We start from the raw sequence: 19,446 nt of genomic DNA, 5'->3' as shown, positions 1-19,446 counted from the left end.
AGAACGATCATGTGGAAGGCACAAGGCATTATATGAGGTCATAAGATTGAATATGATTTTATTCATGCCTACATCTAACTGTTGGACCACGTGGTACCAGGACCCCAGGTCCTAGAACGGATGAATAGATCGCGACACAAGTAGTACATACGGGGGTAGCTCCGCTGTTCTTCCTCCCTCTTTCTCCTCCGAGGCAGTCAGTTTGGACAGCGTATTGCCAGAGCTTCCATCTCCAAGGCTTATTCTGCTCCCTGGAAGCCAGATGCGGCTGCCGTAGCACAAATGCAAATCCGTAGATTCCCTTCCGCGACTTGTGGGATTGCGGTTGCAATAGACCTCCCCACGATTGGATATTCGGGTAATTTTTAACTGGCGTCTAGTTCTCAAGAGTGATCTTGACCTTTTTCTCTGGGGGAGGGATGACTTGGTCCTCAGACGCGCCCTTGAGGCCCGGAAGTTCTGCCACAGCCTCCTTGATGATCTCAAGGGACTTTTGAATCTCCTCCTCGGTGATAACGAGCGGAGGGGCAAGACGGATAATGTTTTGATGAGTGGGTTTGGCCTGGTAAAGTAAGTCAGTGATCCGTGAAACAAAGTCGACGAGCAGGGCTCTCGGAAACATACCAGCAATCCCTTCTCCTTCATCAACATGCACAAATCCCAAGCAGTGTGTCCATTTGTCTTGGACTCGTCGATGACAATAGCATTGAGCAGGCCCTTTCCACGCACCGTCTGGATGAGCGGGCTCTTAATAGCCAACAGCCCATCCCGGAAGATGTGACCGAGCTCCTCCGCACGTTCGACCATATTCTCCTCCTGCACGACTTCGAGAGCGCGAATGGCAACCGCACAGCCAAGTGGGTTTCCACCGTATGTCGAGCCATGGGTACCAGGCTCGATCGTGAGCATGACGTCCTTGCTTCCCAGCACACATGAGACCGGGTACATACCGCCCGAAATGGCCTTACCGAGCAAGACCAAGTCAGGCTTGATTCCGCTCCACTCGTGGCAGAGCAGTTTGCCGGTGCGTGCAATACCAGTCTGGATCTCGTCGCAGATCAGCAGCACATTGTGCTTGTCGCAGAGTGCCCGGGCTTCCTGCAGGTACTCCGGGTCTGGGACCACGATACCTGCCTCGCCCTGGATGGGTTCGACGAGGAAAGCGGCCAGGTTCGGGCCGGCAGCCTCGAATGCCTCGCGTAGAGCAACCTTATCGTTGTATGCAATGGGCTTCTCGGTCCCCGGGATCGTGCATCCGATACCGGGCAGATAAGGTCCGTAGTGTTCGCGTGACTCGGGGTCGGAAGATAGGGAGATGGCGGCGAACTAATGCAAGGGGTTAGCCACTAATGTACCTCCATGTGGTGTTACAGGGGGGTCACGGGGAGGGGAAGTAGGGGGGTCACAATCACTTACCGTACGTCCATGGAAGTTATTCTCTGCGCTCAAAACGATGGCTTTATTTTCCGGGATACCCTTCACTTTGTATCCCCACTTGCGGGCAATCTTGATACCGGTCTCCACAGCCTCGGCGCCGGTGTTCATGGGCAGAACCATATCAAAGCCAAAGTACTCGGTCACGAACTTAGCAAAGCGAGGGAAAACATCGTTGTAAAATGCGCGGGAGCTCAGAGTCACCCGCGAAGCTTGGTCTACCAGTGCGGCTACCAATTTGGGGTGGCAGTGGCCTTGGTTCACGGCGGAGTAGGCGGAGAGGAAGTCAAGATAGTGACGGCCTTCGGGATCCCAGACCGAAGTGCCTTGAGCCCGGGCAAAGACAACAGGAAGGGGGTGATAGTTATGGGCAGCATACTGCTTCTCAGAGTCCATAGCCTCTGCCGAAGAGGCAGCGTGATAGGGGGAGAAAGACCCGTTAGTCGCCATGGTGGAATGCGGGGAGCACTAGTTCAAGGAAATTGGGGAAGAAGCGGGATCGACAACCGGGGGGAACTTAGGAAGTGAGAAGATGTATTTTGGAATTGAGGAAGAAGTTTAGAGAAAAAAGTTCTAAGAAGAAAGAAGAAAGAATGAAGAGCATCTTATAAGTAAGGAGGAAAAGAGAAAAGTTTCCAGCTATGCCGTTAAGTGTTAGACCCAATCACCCTCTTGTCCGCTAAGTACAGGTCGTGCCGATGTTGTTCCCTATACGCAGGATTAACCTGCACGTCCCCATTCACTTAGATATCCACTCGCTTTGATTCGTTCCTTCGTGAGGCTGTCTAGGGTTATGCCATTTAAAAGAATTGAACTATTGGTCTAATTCAGATCATCTCAAGGGTCGTGTACAAAGGAGAGGGTAGAAATCCAACGTCATAGTTCGGTTATTGAAGGACGTGAATTAATATGCACTGGCCACTGTCTATAACAGGATAAAGTCTCTTCCCCGGGCCTTCCTCTACTGTAGGCTGCCGCCGCTTTATGATGCTCATGCTGCTTTATGAGCTCATGCTCCGTCCCATCACGTGATCACTCGGTTGTGTTAAATGTGTTATCCGCACACTTGTTGTGTTAAAAGGCGGGGCCCCTTAACTTACCAAGTACCAACCAACTCGACAATTTTGTTCAGGTACGCCTTCTGTTGGAACTGGCAACAAGGAGTCATGTGACGGACAATATCAATATTCTGCCATTACTTTTCAATATCTCTCTGCAACGTCTCGAGAACACGTGTGCGAATCTCCATATATCACCTAGTGACTGCACCGCCGGAAGAGAAAAATGCCAGGTCGGCCGCTTACCGGACACGAAGCCATCTGAGGCAATATACGAGCAGAACGAAGTGGTCACTGCCCTGCACAAGATCCCAAGGGTATGGCGCTTCCACCACATAGAATGTAAATGCAGGCCCAGCAAGGATGAAACGTGAGGATTATCAGGGCAGTATGTTTATGATCTGTCATTGTCGCATCGGCCTTTGCTCCTCGACATGCAAGATGTTTCCAGTCTTGCTATGACAGATCATGAAGATACTGCCTTGATAGTCCTCCGTTTTCATTCTTGCTCGGCCTGCATTTACGTTCCATGGGGGTGAAGCGCCATCCGCTCTATCTTCTCTATGGCTTATGGGTTTTCTGACAAGGAACGTCGGGAGAGATTACGGACATTCTTTATAGTATCATTAATGCCGGCTTGTGTATATACAAGGAGATCGAAGTAGCCGAAACAGTTTCGATGACTGAATGTCCGGCCAAGTCTCACTAAGTATGGAGCTATGCCACGTGCAGAAAAGCGGCATGGGGTGAACACTAAAACGGAAGATAGCTAGGTCAGACATGATGTCAAGATGCAAGTATAGACAAGTACGCAGTTAAGACTTACTTGTAACTCAAGAGAATCTGATTTATACCCTCAGCAAGTAAATCAAATAAATCCTTCTACTTGAATGAGATAAAAACACATGACTCGAGGTCGAAATAGCTCAAACCCCTTCGCGTCGGAGTTGGGAGATCCTCTTCCGCGCCCTCTCCTTTGTTCATGGTATGCGCCCACCCTTACAAGCTCAGTCTTTATGAGCCCTCGAGCGCAATGTACGAGGGAATGAAAAAGGACCTGCAACTATCTCAGCCTTGATCATGTCTACTCCTAGTACTCCTAGTTCACCACGTCGCCGCGCGCCTCAATACGACCCCCCACCAACTCGAAAGGTCCTCCTCTACCTCATCGCCTTTCGTCTGGTCAACGCTTTCGTCCTTCGGACCTTTTTCCAACCCGATGAATACTTCCAGTCACTGGAACCAGCTTGGCAGACCGCGTTCGGTCAGGACCAAGGGGCCTGGGTGACATGGGTGAGTGAATGCGATCGCGTGCGACACATATCTTAGTCTAACCTCACGTTGCTTCTAGGAATGGCGACACCAACTACGATCCTCTCTACATCCTCTCTTCTTCGCCGCTCTTTATAAAGCCGCTGATTTCTTCGCCTCCGCTCTCGACGTCTCCCCCGCCGCGCGCGCCGAGCTTCTGATTGCCGCTCCGAAGATAGCGCAAGCCGTTGTGGCGGCAATCGGCGATTTCTACACTTGGAAGCTCGCTATTCGCGTCTATGGAAACGATTCCCGTGGATCATGGGCAACGGTATGTGGTTCTGTGCTGTGGATCATGTTTGCCCTTGAGTGGGTGGGAAAGAGCTCGTGTTAATTGTTCAACAGCTGGCCGCGACAGTCCTGAATCCTTGGCAATGGTTCTGCTCGACTAGGACGCTGTCAAACTGTGCGGAGACGACGATTACCATTGTTGCCCTAGAGCTATGGCCATGGAAATGGTCGGTAGCCTCTACAACCGACGGTAGCCGTGACAAGGGCACTGGCAGTCAAAAGAGAGGCACGGATTCTGATCGGAGGGTGGTATCTCGGTATGACTGGATCCCAAGTTGATGGTAGCAGTCGCTGACGCTTTATTGCAGCCTTCATCGATGTCTGCCGCTGGCGGCGCTCGCGTGCATCTTGCGGCCGACTAATCTCCTCATTTGGATAACTTTGGCCAGTTTTGCTTGGCTTCGGACTTCTTGGGCCCAGCGCAGAGTCCTAATTGGTGACGCTGTGGTTTGCGGGTAAGTCGTATTTATTTCACAGTAAAGGACCAGCTGACTTTTTGGTCTGGCAGGTCGGCAGTCCTCGCAGTATCTTCCATCGCGGACCGTCTGTTCTATGGATTCTGGACGTTCCCGCCGCTCAGGTTCTTGTACTTCAATATCGCGCAGTCACTGGCTGTCTTCTATGGCAGTAATGACTGGCACTACTACATCTCACAGGGCTATCCGCTCTTACTCACCACGCTGTTGCCTTTTGCAGTTTGGGGCTTATACCGAACCTTGACTACGCACTCCCAGGTGGGTGACAGAGTACAGGTGGCAATCCGAGTGCAATTGGCGACAGTCTGCCTCGTAATGCCATTAGTCCTCTCTTTGATCTCACACAAGGAGGTGCGCTTCATTTACCCACTGTTGCCCTCTCTGCACATCCTAGCCGCGCCGCCTTTGGTGCAATATTTCTACCCAGCCTTCAATCCGCTGGCATACCCACGTGAAACCCCGCGCAGATTGATTCTCATTTTTGCCGTGCTCGTGAACGTGTTTATTGCGGTGTACACCACTGTCTACCATGCATCAGGACCCCTTAGTGTTCTCTCCTACCTCCGCGTTCAACACAACGTCCACTCGGCACCAACAAACAAAGCATCAAACACAGTCTCCGAGACCGGCATCACTGCAGGCTTCTTGATGCCTTGCCACAGTACTCCCTGGCGTTCCCACCTAGTCTACCCATCAATAAACGCCTGGGCCCTCTCCTGCGAGCCACCAATCGACCTCAACGCAACCCAAAAAGCCCTATACCTCGACGAAGCCGACCAATTCTACAACGACCCATCCCAATTCCTGCACCAGAACATGGCCGGTGGACTACGCCATCTTCCCCGAAGACCCAGCTACTCCACCCCCGCCTACTCCCACTTATCCAAGCCCCCCAACCAACCCGCCCAACACGAATGGCCCGACTACCTCATCTTCTTCGCCCAACTCGAACCAACCCTCCGTCCCCTCCTCCGCGGCTCCTCCTACGGCGAATGCTGGCGCACCTTCAACACTGCCTGGCACGACGACTGGCGCCGTCGCGGCGACATCGTAGTCTGGTGTCTCGACACCTCCGAGCAAGACTCCTGGCGCTCTGAGACCCAGCGCCGAGTGCAGCAATCTCGCGACAGGCAATTTGATCGGATTGTCGAATCCTTCAAGAAAGAGGCTCACGTCCCCACGCGCGGATGGAACGCCCTCGTCTCTTCTATGCCTTGGTCTTCGACTCCTTCGACCTCGACGCTGCAGTCGTGGCAACGCTCGGTGCAGTCGTTTTTCGCCCCGGCACCGAAATCGTCCATTTACTGGCCTTGGCGGCGCCGCTCGCGTTGGGAGAATTTCCTGGCTAGGCTGTCGCCGAGGAAAACAAGTTGGGTCCCTTCTTGGGTTGGGGATTGGGTTCCTGGGTGGTTGCAGGGTCGTAAGAGGCGGCCTACGGAAGCGGAGCTTTGGTCTTGATACATTGCGGTTATCTCGATGTTTTTTTGATTGATTGATTCTCACCTTCCCTTCTTCACACGTTCTTTCTCCCAGTTCCTTCCATCTTGTCCCTATCTTCTTGGATACACTGCCGTTTCACATTTTCTTACTGCTTATACCACTTCGTCATCTGTCTGGAATTATCTGTGATGCATTTAGAAGCTCTGATGTAATAATAATCGAAGGTTATGTACCATTTTGACTCGCTAATACACCAAAGAGTTCATTTGTATACAGGAACGATCAACAGAACAAACTGTACAGTGATATAATAGCAAGGAAAGAGATATCTAGACAATGAGGTCAGATAACTCCATGCATGCACGTAAGTGACACCAAGCTTCACATCTTCGCCTAGGTTCTATATCCATGGCAGTAGGTAGAAGCCAAAAAGACAACCTAGATAATAGAACAATGCAAAGTCCTGTCCATAATCACATTGCTGTGTCTATCTATTTCCAAAAGTCCAAAAAAAAATCACCCGAAAAAACCAAGTCCCATGAATATACTTCAACCATGCCTGGCACTCAAACTAGCAAATGCATCAGGGCTATGCCGCCCATTCTGAAGCCCGCCGACATCGATACTCGGCTGACTCATATGCGGTCTCGGGTACGAGTTTGTAGGAGGCGGGCCCGAGAACGGAGACTTCCCTCCCGCAAAAGGGGAGCTGTTGGCTCCTGCAAATGGGAGGTTGTTCGCTCCTGTGAACGGAGGACTGCTCATTCCGGAAAATGGAGAACTGTTGTTCGTTGCAGTAGTTGGAGCGGGTCCAGTCGGTTGGCTGTTTGTAATGCCTAGTCCTGAGGATTGTTGCTGTTGGTACGGGCTGATGCCTGCTTGCGCGGCAAGACCGGAGCCGCTGCCTGTTGGGGCGGTGTTGGTTCCTGTTGAGGGTGTGCCGAAGAATGGGTTGTTGGATGTTGTGGGCTGGGCGGCGGTTTGCTGTGGTTGCGGTTGGAAAGGTTGCTGGTTCTGGGTTTGGGTTTGGAAGTTTGCTTGCTGAGGCTGGCTCTGCTGTTGGAAGTTTGGAGCTTGTTGAGGCTGAGATATGGTTTGGTATGGGTTATTTGTTTGGGAATAAGGGTTCATCGCAGGGGGCTGGGGTTGTTGAGGGTGTTCGGGGATGGTTGGGATATTAGACTGTGCAGATCCCATATTGTACAATGAAAGAATGCTTTTTTTATCCATGCCCGTGGGCTGATGAGTGAGTGGCTGCTGCGGTTGCAGGTGGGAATGGAATTGGCTGGAGTAGCCGCCTGTGTTCTGGGGGGCGTTCTGTGTCGATCCCTGGTTGTAGGGATTATAAGATCCAAGACCGTTGGCTGACTGTTGTTGCTGCTGCTGTTGCTGCTGGCCTTGATACGAAGGAGCGGACGCAAATGGCGAGGTACCGAATGGTGAGGCGGATGACATGACCGGCATGGTATCCGCGCGTTGAGGCATAGAGGGAGTCATTTGCTGTTGTTGCGGCTGCATGGACTGGTTTTGTGGCACACTGGTAAAGAAGGGATTCGTCTGCGGCGCACTCGGGTTGGGATATGTCTGACCAGCATAGCCACCCTGTGGCTGCGGCGCTGCCTGGTCGAAGGGATTGTAACTGTTGTCCAATGGCTGAGGCGACGAAACAAAGGGAGTTGGTGAGAATGTCGACGTAGGTGGGGGCGTATAGGGCTGTTGATATGCAGACTGTTGAATGGAGCGTGCCTGGTTGGGATATCCACCAGTAGAGTGAGGGAACAACGGCTGGGAAACCTGCAGGTTCTGGAACGATGATTCCAAAGGCTGTGCGGATGCCGGCGTCGGGTTTGGTCGATCGAATGGATTGTACGAGGCGTTCTGCGGCTGCTGTGTTTGCGATTGCTGTGGGATGGGATTTGATACTGCCCGGTCAAATGGATTGTTGGAGACCTCGGGGAATGTGTTGTCGGTCTTCACAGGGAATGGGTTCTTGGGCGTCTCGGGTTTCGGGGTCACTGCGGGTGCAGCTGTGCTTGTCCCGGCTGGGGTCCTAGATCTCGACACAGGGTTGCTCCCTTCTCCCAATCTGACCAATGTTTCAACTGCTCGGTCCAAATCCTCGTGAAGTCCCTTCAGAACCATTTCATTTCGGCGGTCATTGGTGAAACCCATGTCCTGCAAGGCCGCCATTTTCGCTTCGAAAGAATTCGTTGTCACATCGGCGACAGGCGCACCAAGACCCGTCGTTCTCCTAGTTGGCAGTGGCGGTGGTGACCAGGTTCCCTTGTCCGAGGCTGGTGAAGGCGCCTTGGACTTGCCACCAAATCGACGAAGGTTCGAGGTGGAGGATGAAGATCGCAGACCGAACTTGAAGAACTTGCCAGACTTTGGCGGGAGCGGGGGAGGAGATCCCTCAGGTGAGATGTTAATGTCACTCTTCCTTGACTCCGGGGGTGACATGGGCCTAGGGTTGGAGTAGTTTGAATAACTCGAATCCTCCCTGCTCGGGGGCTTTGGCTTTCCACTTTCCAATGAGCGGTGTTGATACTTCTGGCGTATGAAACGTTCCATACACGCATCGGCCTCGTCAACGTCGGTGGGAATTGCCGGCTTGATTCCCCGGGGGTTGTTCATCTTGTTCATTAAAATGTTGCCGTGCGATTTCATGTTCTATATGAAAGCCCACCTTGTCAGTTCGCTGCTGGTATAGGGAGTCTATTCACACGTACATCAACCTGCTCCGATGTCCACGTATCCATAGTCAAGGACTTGACCTTGGAAATATGTGTGCCCAGCTTTCGGTGTAGTGCGGCGCAACGCATGCAAAGGAAGATGCCCATCTGTCGGAGACGAGCAGTCAGTTTTTGGATCCGATCGAAGGCGAAATAAGGGGAGGACGTACGTTCCAGCTTGCCCATCCTATAATCACATCAAGATTAGTGGTTGCGATCAATTGTGGAGGTCTCTGGAGACGAACCTGGGGTCAAGGCATCGCAATCGGCACAACGGTCATTGCCAGGAACGGTGCGGATCAGCTCCGCCAGTGTCTTCTCATTCCGCGCCTGCTGGCGCTTGCTAATGCCAGTAGGCATGATGCAAATGTAATTACAAGAAAAGAATGTATACAAAAAAAGGAGTGGAAATATAAAGAGAGAATGAGTGAAATAGGGGAAGAATCCAAGTTTCCGGGGGGGCGGAGAAGTTCAGGTTGACGGGTTGACGTCCGAGGGGCAGATCATGCCGAATGGGAAATCTGATGTGGCGTAGAGTATGAATATACTAAGTACGATCTATTTGGGAGATTAAAAGCAATCGTTCGTCGAGTGAAGGTGAAGACAGCTTTCCTCATGCTGTGTCTTCCCCGTTCCTGAGTGATTCGATAGGTAGCTCCATGTTGAGTGGTCCGCAACCGTCTTCTAGAATGCGTCTAGAAGACACAGGCGCTTGTACTGTTCTTACAATGCTTTAGAGAGACAATAGCAAGTTGTTTGATAGTGATATATTGATGTAGTTATTGAATGGAAATAGTAGGCATGTCCGGACACCATTGACTCGCATCTACCAATGCGCCTAGAGGCCGAAAGCCTTTCGGAGCCGTCGAGAAGTCATCATGATAGCCAGGAATATCTTCTAGTACGCCAATATGACCAACCATCCTATGAATGAGGAATTGGCGGTTGATTATGCGTTCGGAAAAGTGTAAAGAAGAAAAATCTCCAAATGCGTGAAATTTTCGGATACAAAAGGACATGGTCATGTGACCACACTAGTGCCAACTCACGTGCCCTGCAGCAGAAGATAAAAACCTTTCACTTCCCACTTTCTTTTTCCTTCATAATCCTCGAGTGTTGGAACTTCGAGCATCCAATCCTTTAATGTCGGGGATTGTCGATGACTTGTAACCAACAGTCAGATTTTAGAAGCAAACTTGCAAACCACATAACCCGCGAGGTGCCTAATCATGGCATCGACGTCTCTTGGGTGATTTTTTAATCGTTCGTTCGTGGAATATCAAAACCAAACAGTTTTTAGCAGAGCTGCGTCTACTCCACCCTGGTGTTCACATCTATTGAACTGCAGGACTTTTTTACGACGGACATCCAATAAACCAATTTTATTTCTCTCAATTCTCTTGCTTCAAACACTTTTCCAAGTCTCGTCCATGGTAGTTTCTGGTCCATTGTCAGGCTACACGTCTTATGTCGTAGGAGAAGATGCGGCCTCAAGATGAAGGCCTAGTTAACTGTTGAGAAAATTGCAGGGCTTCCATGAAAGTTCTTATCACATTTCAGGTATGCCCTGCATGTAGATACAACGCAGCATCGATTACAGATTGACAACCGTAGCCTTAAGATTTAAGAAGTACTCCGTGGTATCTATCTCATTGTTGTCTCATTGGAGATCGAAATTCTAAACCATGGATATTTGAACCAATCCCAGTGAATCAGACATAAGAGTCCCAAACTCGCAGTATCAATCGCTTATCTGGCTTTTGATTACAGATCTAGAGATCTAGCCCAGACATGTGTGTCCCATATCCCCAGTGTTGAATTGCCGCTATCAGACCTTAAGAGCCAGACTGGTCGGCCTTGTCAGCAGCCCTGCGCCGAGCCGGAGAGTGGGTCATCACTGACCAAACAGGGCTTAGCTGTTATTAATTCTTCCCCGAGGACTTCAAATTTACGCCGGGAAACACAAGAATAGAGGGCGTTGAACTATATTTTCAGGTCAATTAAAAGTAAGAAGACCGCTTGAGGTAACCCTTTATGACTGCGACAATTCCAAGTATTCTATAAGGCAGACCACGGAGAAATGAAAGTCTGGGGATCTGACAGATTGGATGGTGTAGTGTACCAATATGCGGACATGGCTCGAAAACGCCGAGGTAATTGGCATATGCGCCCCCCCTTGATTGGCCATGATTCCATCTGCTTCTGTACGATGTACCGAAAGTATTGGCCCCAGGGTTGTCCGGGCAAAGTACAAATGCCCCCCGGTTTTTCCCTTTCCTCCCCAGCTGTACCTGTACCTTGACCTCTACATTCCTTCTTTCCCTTCGTACACCCCCCGTTAGACACTTGTACATTCTCTCACAATGGCTTCCGTTGCCCGAAATGCGTCTCGCGCCTTCCTGCGCTCGACTCCGGTCACCTCCTCTCTCCGTCCTGCTGCGCGCAGCACCCGTTTCGCCATCCCCGCCAACGGTCTCCGTGCTTCTTCTCGCCGCGGATATGCTTCAGAGGCTGGCTCTGAGAAGTCCGGCTCTTCCTTTGCCATCTGGGCTCTCGGTCTCGGTGCCCTCGGTGCTGGCGGCGCGTACTTGTACCTGAACAGCGAATCGACCCCCAAGGGCCCTTTCGTCCCCACCCAGGCCGACTACCAGAAGGTGTACGACGCTGTTGCTAAGCGTCTGGCAGACGAGACCGACTATGATGACGGCAGCTATGGTCCCGTAAGTGCAATTGTTCTGTTCAATGTTATGATCAATCGCTGAGACGTTCTCTTTCAATAGGTCCTCGTTCGTCTCGCATGGCACGCCAGCGGTACCTATGACAAGGAGACCGGCACTGGTGGCAGCAACGGTGCCACCATGAGATTCGCCCCCGAGTCCGACCACGGCGCCAACGCTGGTCTCAAGACTGCCCGCGACTTCCTCGAGCCCATCAAGGAACAGTTCCCCTGGATCACCTACTCCGATCTGTGGACTCTCGCTGGTGCCTGTGCCATCCAGGAGCTGGGTGGACCCACCATTCCCTGGAGACCCGGCCGTGCTGACAAGGAGGTCGCCGCCTGCACTCCCGACGGCCGTCTCCCCGATGCCGCCAAGGATCACCGTCACATCCGCGACATCTTCTCCCGCATGGGCTTTGATGACCGTGAGATGGTTGCCCTGATTGGCGCCCACGCCCTCGGCCGCTGCCACACTGACCGCTCCGGTTTCGACGGTCCCTGGAACTTCAGCCCCACTGTGTTCAGCAACGAGTTCTTCCGTCTGCTTATTGAGGAGAAGTGGACCCAGAAGAAGTGGAACGGCCCTGTTCAGTTCACTGACAAGACCACTTCCACTCTCATGATGTTGCCCACTGATATGGCTCTGATCAAGGACAAGGCCTTCAAGAAGCACGTCGAGCGCTATGGCAAGGACAGCGAGGTCTTCTTCAAGGAGTTCTCTGATGTCTTTGTCAAGCTCCTTGAGCTCGGTGTGCCTTTCCAGACCGAGGAACGCTTCGTCTTCAAGGCTTCTGAGTAAGGATATTGCTCAAAAGCTGCTTTGTATTCGTGTCTTTCATTTCGTATAGCTGTCTTGATATCCGAGTCATTACTCACTGAGATTCCTTTTTGTTTTTAAATGAGACATTAGATTTCCTTCCATATTCTCGTGCACGTGTAGCTCTTGCTGTAATTGCATCATGTACACAGTAAACATCGCCTCGGGTTGGAAGTCATGGAACCGTCGGGACCCTGAGTTGGTTCGACAAAGCTGATCGGGTGGCTTCAGGATAAACAAGTCTCATAGCGCATGATAGACGAGATGTGTATGATCAGAGTATGAAAAAGACAATGAGAGCGGAGAATAGAAGCACGGGTTTAACCAAATCTCTCTTATCAGAGTTATCAACATGGGTCCGGAAGGCTCCCACTCAAAAGTGGCGCGCGAGGGCGACCCGCCATTTTAAGTGATCGCGAACTTCCCACAAGGTTCACCCAACCCCGTTTTCTGGCTACCCCGTACCCCCAGACCTCGGATCCTCACGCTTATTTCTTGGGACGCGCGCGGTTGGACCTCTTTGTAACCTTCGGGGCGTTACCACTGCAACTTGGCGCGTACGTCCGAGTGACCGACTGGCCGGTCGAAAACTCGAGTCACCGAAAACAGCGCAACCAACCAGACACCGCCGACAGGACAGGAGGGGGGGAATCGTACATCGACATGACGAGGACGGCTTGCAGTGTTGATTTCTATGAAATCCTGTCGCTGCCCTTCACTGGGTCTTCGTCAACGGTCCTCTCGAAGCAGCAGATCAAGCTTTCCTACCATAAAGCATTGCTCAAACACCACCCTGACAAGGCGGGTGCCGTCGCACGGGAGACTGGGTTAAACGGACCGACTACCTCTACATCTACTCCGAATTCTTTCCTTGCCAGATCGGACGACACCTCGCGACAACCGTATACCATCGACCAGATCACCACCGCCTACAAAACCCTGTCCGACCCTGTCCTTCGCGCTGAATATGACCGCTCTCTTCGCTTAGACAGGCTCAAGGTTGCAGAGCGGGAGAAAACCGGCGATGTTTTCCATACTGGGCTAGAGGTTGTGGATTTGGAGGATCTTGCCTGTGAAGAGGCGGAAGCCGGCGATTGCTGGTACCGCGGGTGTCGGTGTGGTGACGAGCGGGGATTTCTGGTCAATGAGGAGGATCTGGAGAGAGAGGCTGAGCATGGCGAGATTATCATCGGATGTCGTGGGTGCAGTCTCTGGTTGAAGGTTTTGTTTGCCGTGGATGCCGGCGAGGGTTGAAGAGATGGCTTACTGAGTCGTCTTTACTTCCTTGGAGATCATTCTCCCTCGGCTTGATTTCCTCGTCCAGCTGTACAGCGTTTATGTGTTGTCGCTGTGCAATGACACCCCCGCGCCGCCATGTCTGGCTGGATTGGTCTGCTTAGGCGCGCCAACGGTGCGCAAGGCTCATTCAATGTCTTTGTCGCTTGACTGTGCTTGTCCCGAGCTCGGTCTCAGCATTGCATGCTGTGTCGCCATCACTCGATTGTGGACTGTGCATGTCAACACTGTCAGATCTTGCGACGCAGTCAAACCAAGACCCAATACCACGGAGTGTTGCCGCTCTGGGTACCGTCTCCCTCTCGGTGTATCACGATACAGACATTCCACGGTAATTTTGATTCTGGTCTCTTGCCAACCTGTCCGGAATTGCTTCTCCTTGTACATAGAAATTAGAATGCAGAGACAGATGGCTGTCCCGTGTAGCTACTTGGCCCACTATCTCTTACATTAAGTTGACGACTTGGATACATGAAGACTTGAGAAGATTAAATGCACCTACCTGATAGAATGGACTCAGATCCATCGTCATACCTGAGGTCAGAGCTTCGCCATGGCAATCGGGCAGCAGGTGGGACCTAATCTAGCGGGATATATATCGATCGCACTGGAGACCTCCACTACAATGATGCCATGGAATAGCGGCTGTTGAGACATTCAGTTCCATACATCGGAACAAATATTAAACTGCCGAGGAACGTAAAAATGTTGCCAAAACCGAACAAAGAACCAATTACATAGCAGTGGTGCATTCTATGCGTTCTATCTAGCGTGTTTGATATGGTTGCTTATCCGGAGGGGCTGATGACATATTCGGAGGTAGCAAAACACAACCTCACATATTTTGCTCCTCTTCTACCCTCGTCCCCTCTCCCCCTCCCAACCTCATCATGTCTGTCGTTGAGATCTCATCAAAGGAGCAATTCTCCTCTCTCCTCACCTCCTCTCGTCTTGTTGTCGCCGACTGTAAGTACCTGCCGCCGCGGCGCGAATCTGCCCCGCCGGGACCCTGTCTTCCCCTCCGAAGCACCAGAGCTATCGCTGACCTTTGCTGGGTATCTGAATAGTTTACGCCGACTGGTGTGGACCATGCAAAGCTATCGCACCTGCGTATAACGCGCTGGCGACCCAGCTCTCCCGCCCGAACCAAATCACGTTCACCAAGATCAATGTCGACAACCAAAAAGACCTCGCGCAAGCTTACGGCGTTACAGCGTACGTCCATCGATCCAAATTTTTGAGAACTAGCCCAGACCACACCTCCGGTCCCCCATACTCGTCTACACTACCCGTTAACTAACGACTGCCTCTAGAATGCCGACCTTCATCGTCTTCAAGAATGGCCGCGTGAACCAAAGCGTCAAGGGCGCCAACCCCGCACAGCTGAACCAGGTCGTGCAGAAGCTCGCCTCCGAAGCAAGCCAATCCGACGACGCAGCAGGGTCCGGCGAAGCAAGCGGCTCCGGCGAGTACTGGATCGGCGGTACAGTGGCCAAGGGCTACAGCGACGTCACAGACCAAGTTGACTTCAAGATGATGGAGCTGCTGAACCGGGACACGGCTACCGCGGAGCCTCGTACTCTTTTCAGCGCTCCGAAGCCTTCCGCACTATCAGGCAAGGGCAAGGAAAAGGCCGCGGGCCAGGCTGACTGGGTTGAGAGCGACACCGACGAGCAGCTGATGCTGTACATCCCATTCAACTCGATGCTGAAGGTTCATTCCATTCAAATTACCTCCTTGCCTCCTTCGGATGCGGACGCCGACGATGACGAGACACCCATGCGGCCTCGCAACTTGCACCTGTATAAGAATACTTCTCATGTGCTTGGTTTCGACGAGGCGGATGGTATCCCTCCCGTGCAGAAGGTGGAAATCAAGCCTGGTGACTGGGACGCAAAAACTGGGACCGCGACTGTCAATCTGCGTTTTGTCAATTTCCAGAACGTGACTTCGCTGGTCTTGTTCTTTGTTGATGGGGACGGGGACAGCGAGAAGTTGCGCGTTGACCGCGTTCGCATTATTGGCGAGGCGGGCCCGAACCGATCCATGGGCGTGTTGGAGAAGATTGGCGACGAGCCTGGCGAGTAAACAGCATAGATACTGGAGAAAATAAGCCTTGGGAGATACTACTTTCAAATGGCCTGATGATCAAAGATTTTTGTCAGAGCGTGGATACTGGCATATTGTGTTGCTTAATGCTACAATACTCAATGATAACCAAGAAGTTTTCAAGTGTCCATAGATTTCAATTTGTGTCTAGACTAAATAACCATAGTGGTATAAAATAGTATGTTTGATCCCAAACCAAAAGGTCTCATCCTTGAGTTATCAGAAAGACCCATAAAGTAAGAATCAATGTGCAATTCCCTTCGTCTGTGGCGCAACTGACACCTGGGGTACATCACTGAAAGCCAGACTAATGGCCGTAGATGTCCAGGCAACACGGGTTATCGAGTTGCGCCGCCGCACGAAGAAGAAAAGAAAAAAGAGGAAAGGTGCTGGAAGAGATTTCCTTTTTATGCTGTCTATCGGTCTTTCCTTTTTCCGAACAGAAAGAATCCGGCGCACAGAGAAACTTTTCCGATTCCAGAAAAAGTTATGTAAGCGAGCTTTTTTTTTTTTTCCAACTGCATGACCTTTTCTCCTCTCCTTCCTTTTCTTTTTTTCCTTCCATATTATGGTCGATGATGATAAATATGGATTCTATGATAGGAAGAGGATGACTCCTTATGGAGATTGATCTCACTTACACCATTCCTGAGGCCAATGTTGTTTATTTCTGCTTTGTTCTGGGTTGGCTGGGCCTGCAAAAGCAGGGCGAGCTCTGGCTATTACCAACGGGATGAGATTTTGAAGTTTCTTGCATCCAAGTTCTCGAGCAGATTTGTTATTGTGGTCGGGGAAGGCATATTGATCGCGCTTTGCGTATGCGGTGTCAAACTGTGCATCCATTGGACGTAGCTGGTCCACGAACTCTTCGTTGGAGAAACAAGGGGCCAAGGCCGACTGAAGCACTGCCATGCTGAACCACACCAACATCAGATGATGTCGAAGATTGTGAGGCAAGAATTGTCGATTGAATCCGAACACTAGGGTCCGGCGGAGCTGTGATGGATGGCACCACTTCCGCCCTGATAGCCGCACCGGCTGGTCGTTGGATGCTCATTTGGCCGTCTCGTGGCCCATCATTAGTTGTATGGCCACGAAGCTTCCCACCTGCAACCCGTAGATAGAGCTGAAGGAGCTCTTCGCACGCATGTATTTGCGTAATCAAATCTGGCTGGAGCCGTCGATGTTTCTCAGACACTGTAAAACCCACTTCACGAAATATCCTTGATCACGAGAAATTATTGAAACATCGCCAAGTACGCGTGCGCCTTGTCAAGACCCAAGCTCGGGCTCCACGGTGAACATAAGACAATTGTTATGTGTGGGCATGAGAGGTTTTGGGCAGCAAGAACGGTGGTAGACGGCAGTTTCAACGGCATTGGCCTGGCCTAACACGCACATCGTACGATGCAGCTCGTTGTCTCTTAAGGTCCTCCATGGACTGATGTCTTGGAACAGTTGTTCCGTTGCAGAGACTTCGACCCGCTCCAGCCAAGCCCAAGACAAGCAAGCACCGTCTGATGCGGGTTGCACCGACGGCATCTGCAGCCAGACGGTGTATCCGTATCCACCGGTGAAGTGGCATCCTAGACTGGAAAGAGGCAGGCTAAGTCCAGCTGGCCAGACCAAGGTCCATGACACTCAAGCCAGGACAAGCCGAGACATCAGTACGAGCTGAATTTTATCGGTTTCCGCGAAGACATATGTATGTTGTAGTCCTCAATTGAACGATGCTATCGCCAGGTTTCATCCCAGTTCAGTCGGTGGTTTCAGTCTCCGAAGTCAAACCATGGTACGAAACCGAGCCCCTCCAGCCACCGCGATATCGCTCCCCAGACCCATATCCCCGAATCTGTCACCATCAACGGAAGGAAAGCAAATCTGAAATTTTCGTTACGTACAGACTAACCGCGCGGGTCGATCTCAGATTGAAGCGGGCTGGGTTGAACGTTGGTAGAGCCACTTCCTTGGTTTTTAGCTGCGGGCTGGCAGACGCTATCTTATGAGAAGATGGAGCCGTCCGTCGATCCTGATAGCCCCGGGGCCCCCGGGTAATATTTTGTGTTAGGCGCTATGCTTGTCGGGGACTCGGGGTGTAGGCTATGGGAATTGGCGCGGTTGCTGGGGACTGGGGAGGTTCTGGCGAAGTCGCGGTGGGGATCGATTTTCATGGATTCCCTCTGTGCGCGGTTCTTCCTGGAGAAGGTTTGCACATCCGAATACAATTTGCATGCAAGGTACGGAATTTATTTTCCCTACGGGGCAAGACCCTAATACATAATCGCCAGGCTCGTCAGATACTAACTAATGGATTCGTTGCCACTGGGGATGATCTTTACAACTTACGATGAATGTCGTACAATACACAGTATGGAGATAACAATGAACTTCGGGAGCATTCCGCCATATCGATTTCCAATGACATCAGAACTTAAACCATCTAAGGTTGTATCAGATAAAGACTTTGGGAACCACAGTCCACAGCATTCTGGAGAGTCTTTGGACGGCAGACTCCATTCGTACCACAGATTCATATCCGAACAGATACGAAGTCGGAGGATCTTCCAATATCTCTCGCGACCCACTTTATCTCCCAGGAACAGACTGATAATTGGACGGCGTCCAGTGTTGGAGGAATGGTCCCCGAGCCAAGGAATCGGGTAGCCCAAGTCGAAGTTGGGGTTTAGTGCGATGGAATTTGAACTTAAACATCCACAGGAATGAAAGAGAACGGCACTGAGAAGCACTTAGCTCTCTGGTTGGTGAGAGGAACGAATTCGTCGGCCCTAATGTATCTCGATTCCACGACGGGCTGATTAGTGCATCTCCGCATTTTCCAATGCTTCCACAAACAACACGCTATCTTGTATTATTTTTTTCTCGCAGGATCGTGGAGCCTTCATTTGTTCTGATTTGCTCTAATTTGCGGGCTCACCGGAGGCCGATCCATTCCGTCGGTGGATTCGAGTGGGGATGGTGTTCACGCACTATGCCTGAATGGCGTTCAATGATACAGTAGTTCGAGCTTGAACAGCAAACTTCCGCTGAAGATTGCGGCACGGGGAGAACTGAGAACGTGCATCGAGAAAGTTCCATTGGTTATGTTAGTTTTGCGTTGTCTGGATCTGGGATAGTGGGAGGCGAGAGAATGGGGAATTGAAGCCCGAGATGATAACGAGTGGAGTCTCGTCCGATGGGCGGCAGTCTGCAGATCTTGCCTGAAGTGAACTGCTGCTCACGTTCTTTCAAGCCAGGTTGGTCCTCTGGCTCGCTTCGAAGGTTAGTTCGCGTCTATTGCGATCGCTTATCGGTTGGAATTTCGGGTGTTCCAGGTAGGTAAACGGAGGTATTGCAATTGCGTCGATGGGCTCATCGGAACGTTAACCACCAGCTCCATGGCAACTATCTCGATTTGTGTAGTTCAACTCTGGAGAGGTAGTGATACATAGTACTGTTGATCAATTGAAGGTTAATGGACGATCAGGAACTAAATACATACTTGGTCTAGTGTTCTCGGGAGTTGTAGCCAGTGAATGAGCTCCAGGATTGTGATTTTCTGGAGTCCGGAGTATTGGGGATACCGAGGGAACTTATCTGAATCACGTGCGTAGTACACAGTATGCTAAGTCGAGGCTAGTGGCGAATTGACTTTCTGTACGGAGTATTCACCGTATTCACCGGTTCCTATTGGAGACATGTTGGTACCTACGAAGTGCAATAATTGACTATACGGGGAGTAATTTAGCTACCGAGTACGGAGTAG

The 19,446-nt window shown here is 51.3% G+C and overlaps 6 protein-coding genes across 6 annotated transcripts; 4 read left to right on the top strand and 2 right to left on the bottom strand.

The window, feature by feature from the left end:
• Positions 1 to 376: 376 nt before the first annotated feature.
• On the bottom strand, positions 377 to 1,884 carry car2 (ornithine-oxo-acid transaminase; the record flags this gene model as incomplete). The annotated part of the gene is made up of 3 exons (XM_056666661.1): positions 377 to 562; positions 625 to 1,326; positions 1,417 to 1,884. 3 exons carry the CDS (start codon positions 1,882 to 1,884, stop codon positions 377 to 379), a joined length of 1,356 nt encoding a protein of 451 aa, XP_056520257.1.
• Positions 1,885 to 3,474: 1,590 nt separating this feature from the next.
• gpi10 (putative glycosylphosphatidylinositol-alpha 1,2 mannosyltransferase) lies at positions 3,475 to 6,028 on the top strand (the record flags this gene model as incomplete). Its single annotated transcript, XM_056666660.1, has 6 exons — positions 3,475 to 3,477; positions 3,522 to 3,785; positions 3,844 to 4,074; positions 4,149 to 4,351; positions 4,403 to 4,549; positions 4,603 to 6,028. 6 exons carry the CDS (start codon positions 3,475 to 3,477, stop codon positions 6,026 to 6,028), a joined length of 2,274 nt encoding a protein of 757 aa, XP_056520256.1.
• Positions 6,029 to 6,559: 531 nt separating this feature from the next.
• On the bottom strand, positions 6,560 to 9,102 carry N7515_005915 (uncharacterized protein; the record flags this gene model as incomplete). Its single annotated transcript, XM_056666659.1, has 4 exons — positions 6,560 to 8,680; positions 8,740 to 8,850; positions 8,913 to 8,929; positions 8,988 to 9,102. 4 exons carry the CDS (start codon positions 9,100 to 9,102, stop codon positions 6,560 to 6,562), a joined length of 2,364 nt encoding a protein of 787 aa, XP_056520255.1.
• Positions 9,103 to 11,105: 2,003 nt separating this feature from the next.
• On the top strand, positions 11,106 to 12,260 carry N7515_005914 (peroxidase; the record flags this gene model as incomplete). Its single annotated transcript, XM_056666658.1, has 2 exons — positions 11,106 to 11,462; positions 11,523 to 12,260. The coding sequence occupies 2 exons, from the start codon at positions 11,106 to 11,108 to the stop codon at positions 12,258 to 12,260; spliced, it is 1,095 nt and encodes a 364-aa protein (XP_056520254.1).
• Positions 12,261 to 12,941: 681 nt separating this feature from the next.
• N7515_005913 (uncharacterized protein) lies at positions 12,942 to 13,532 on the top strand (the record flags this gene model as incomplete). The annotated part of the gene is made up of 1 exon (XM_056666657.1): positions 12,942 to 13,532. One exon carries the CDS (start codon positions 12,942 to 12,944, stop codon positions 13,530 to 13,532), a length of 591 nt encoding a protein of 196 aa, XP_056520253.1.
• A 932-nt stretch (positions 13,533 to 14,464) lies between these two features.
• On the top strand, positions 14,465 to 15,662 carry N7515_005912 (thioredoxin-like protein 1; the record flags this gene model as incomplete). Its single annotated transcript, XM_056666656.1, has 3 exons — positions 14,465 to 14,540; positions 14,642 to 14,789; positions 14,888 to 15,662. The coding sequence occupies 3 exons, from the start codon at positions 14,465 to 14,467 to the stop codon at positions 15,660 to 15,662; spliced, it is 999 nt and encodes a 332-aa protein (XP_056520252.1).
• Between the last annotated feature and the right edge of the window lie 3,784 nt (positions 15,663 to 19,446).

Source organism: Penicillium bovifimosum (genome assembly GCF_028826915.1).
Source record: "Penicillium bovifimosum strain IBT 22155 chromosome Unknown utg000005l_segment0_segment0, whole genome shotgun sequence".
Lineage (NCBI taxonomy): Eukaryota > Fungi > Ascomycota > Eurotiomycetes > Eurotiales > Aspergillaceae > Penicillium > Penicillium bovifimosum.
This window is presented reverse-complemented; position numbering and strand designations above follow the sequence as displayed.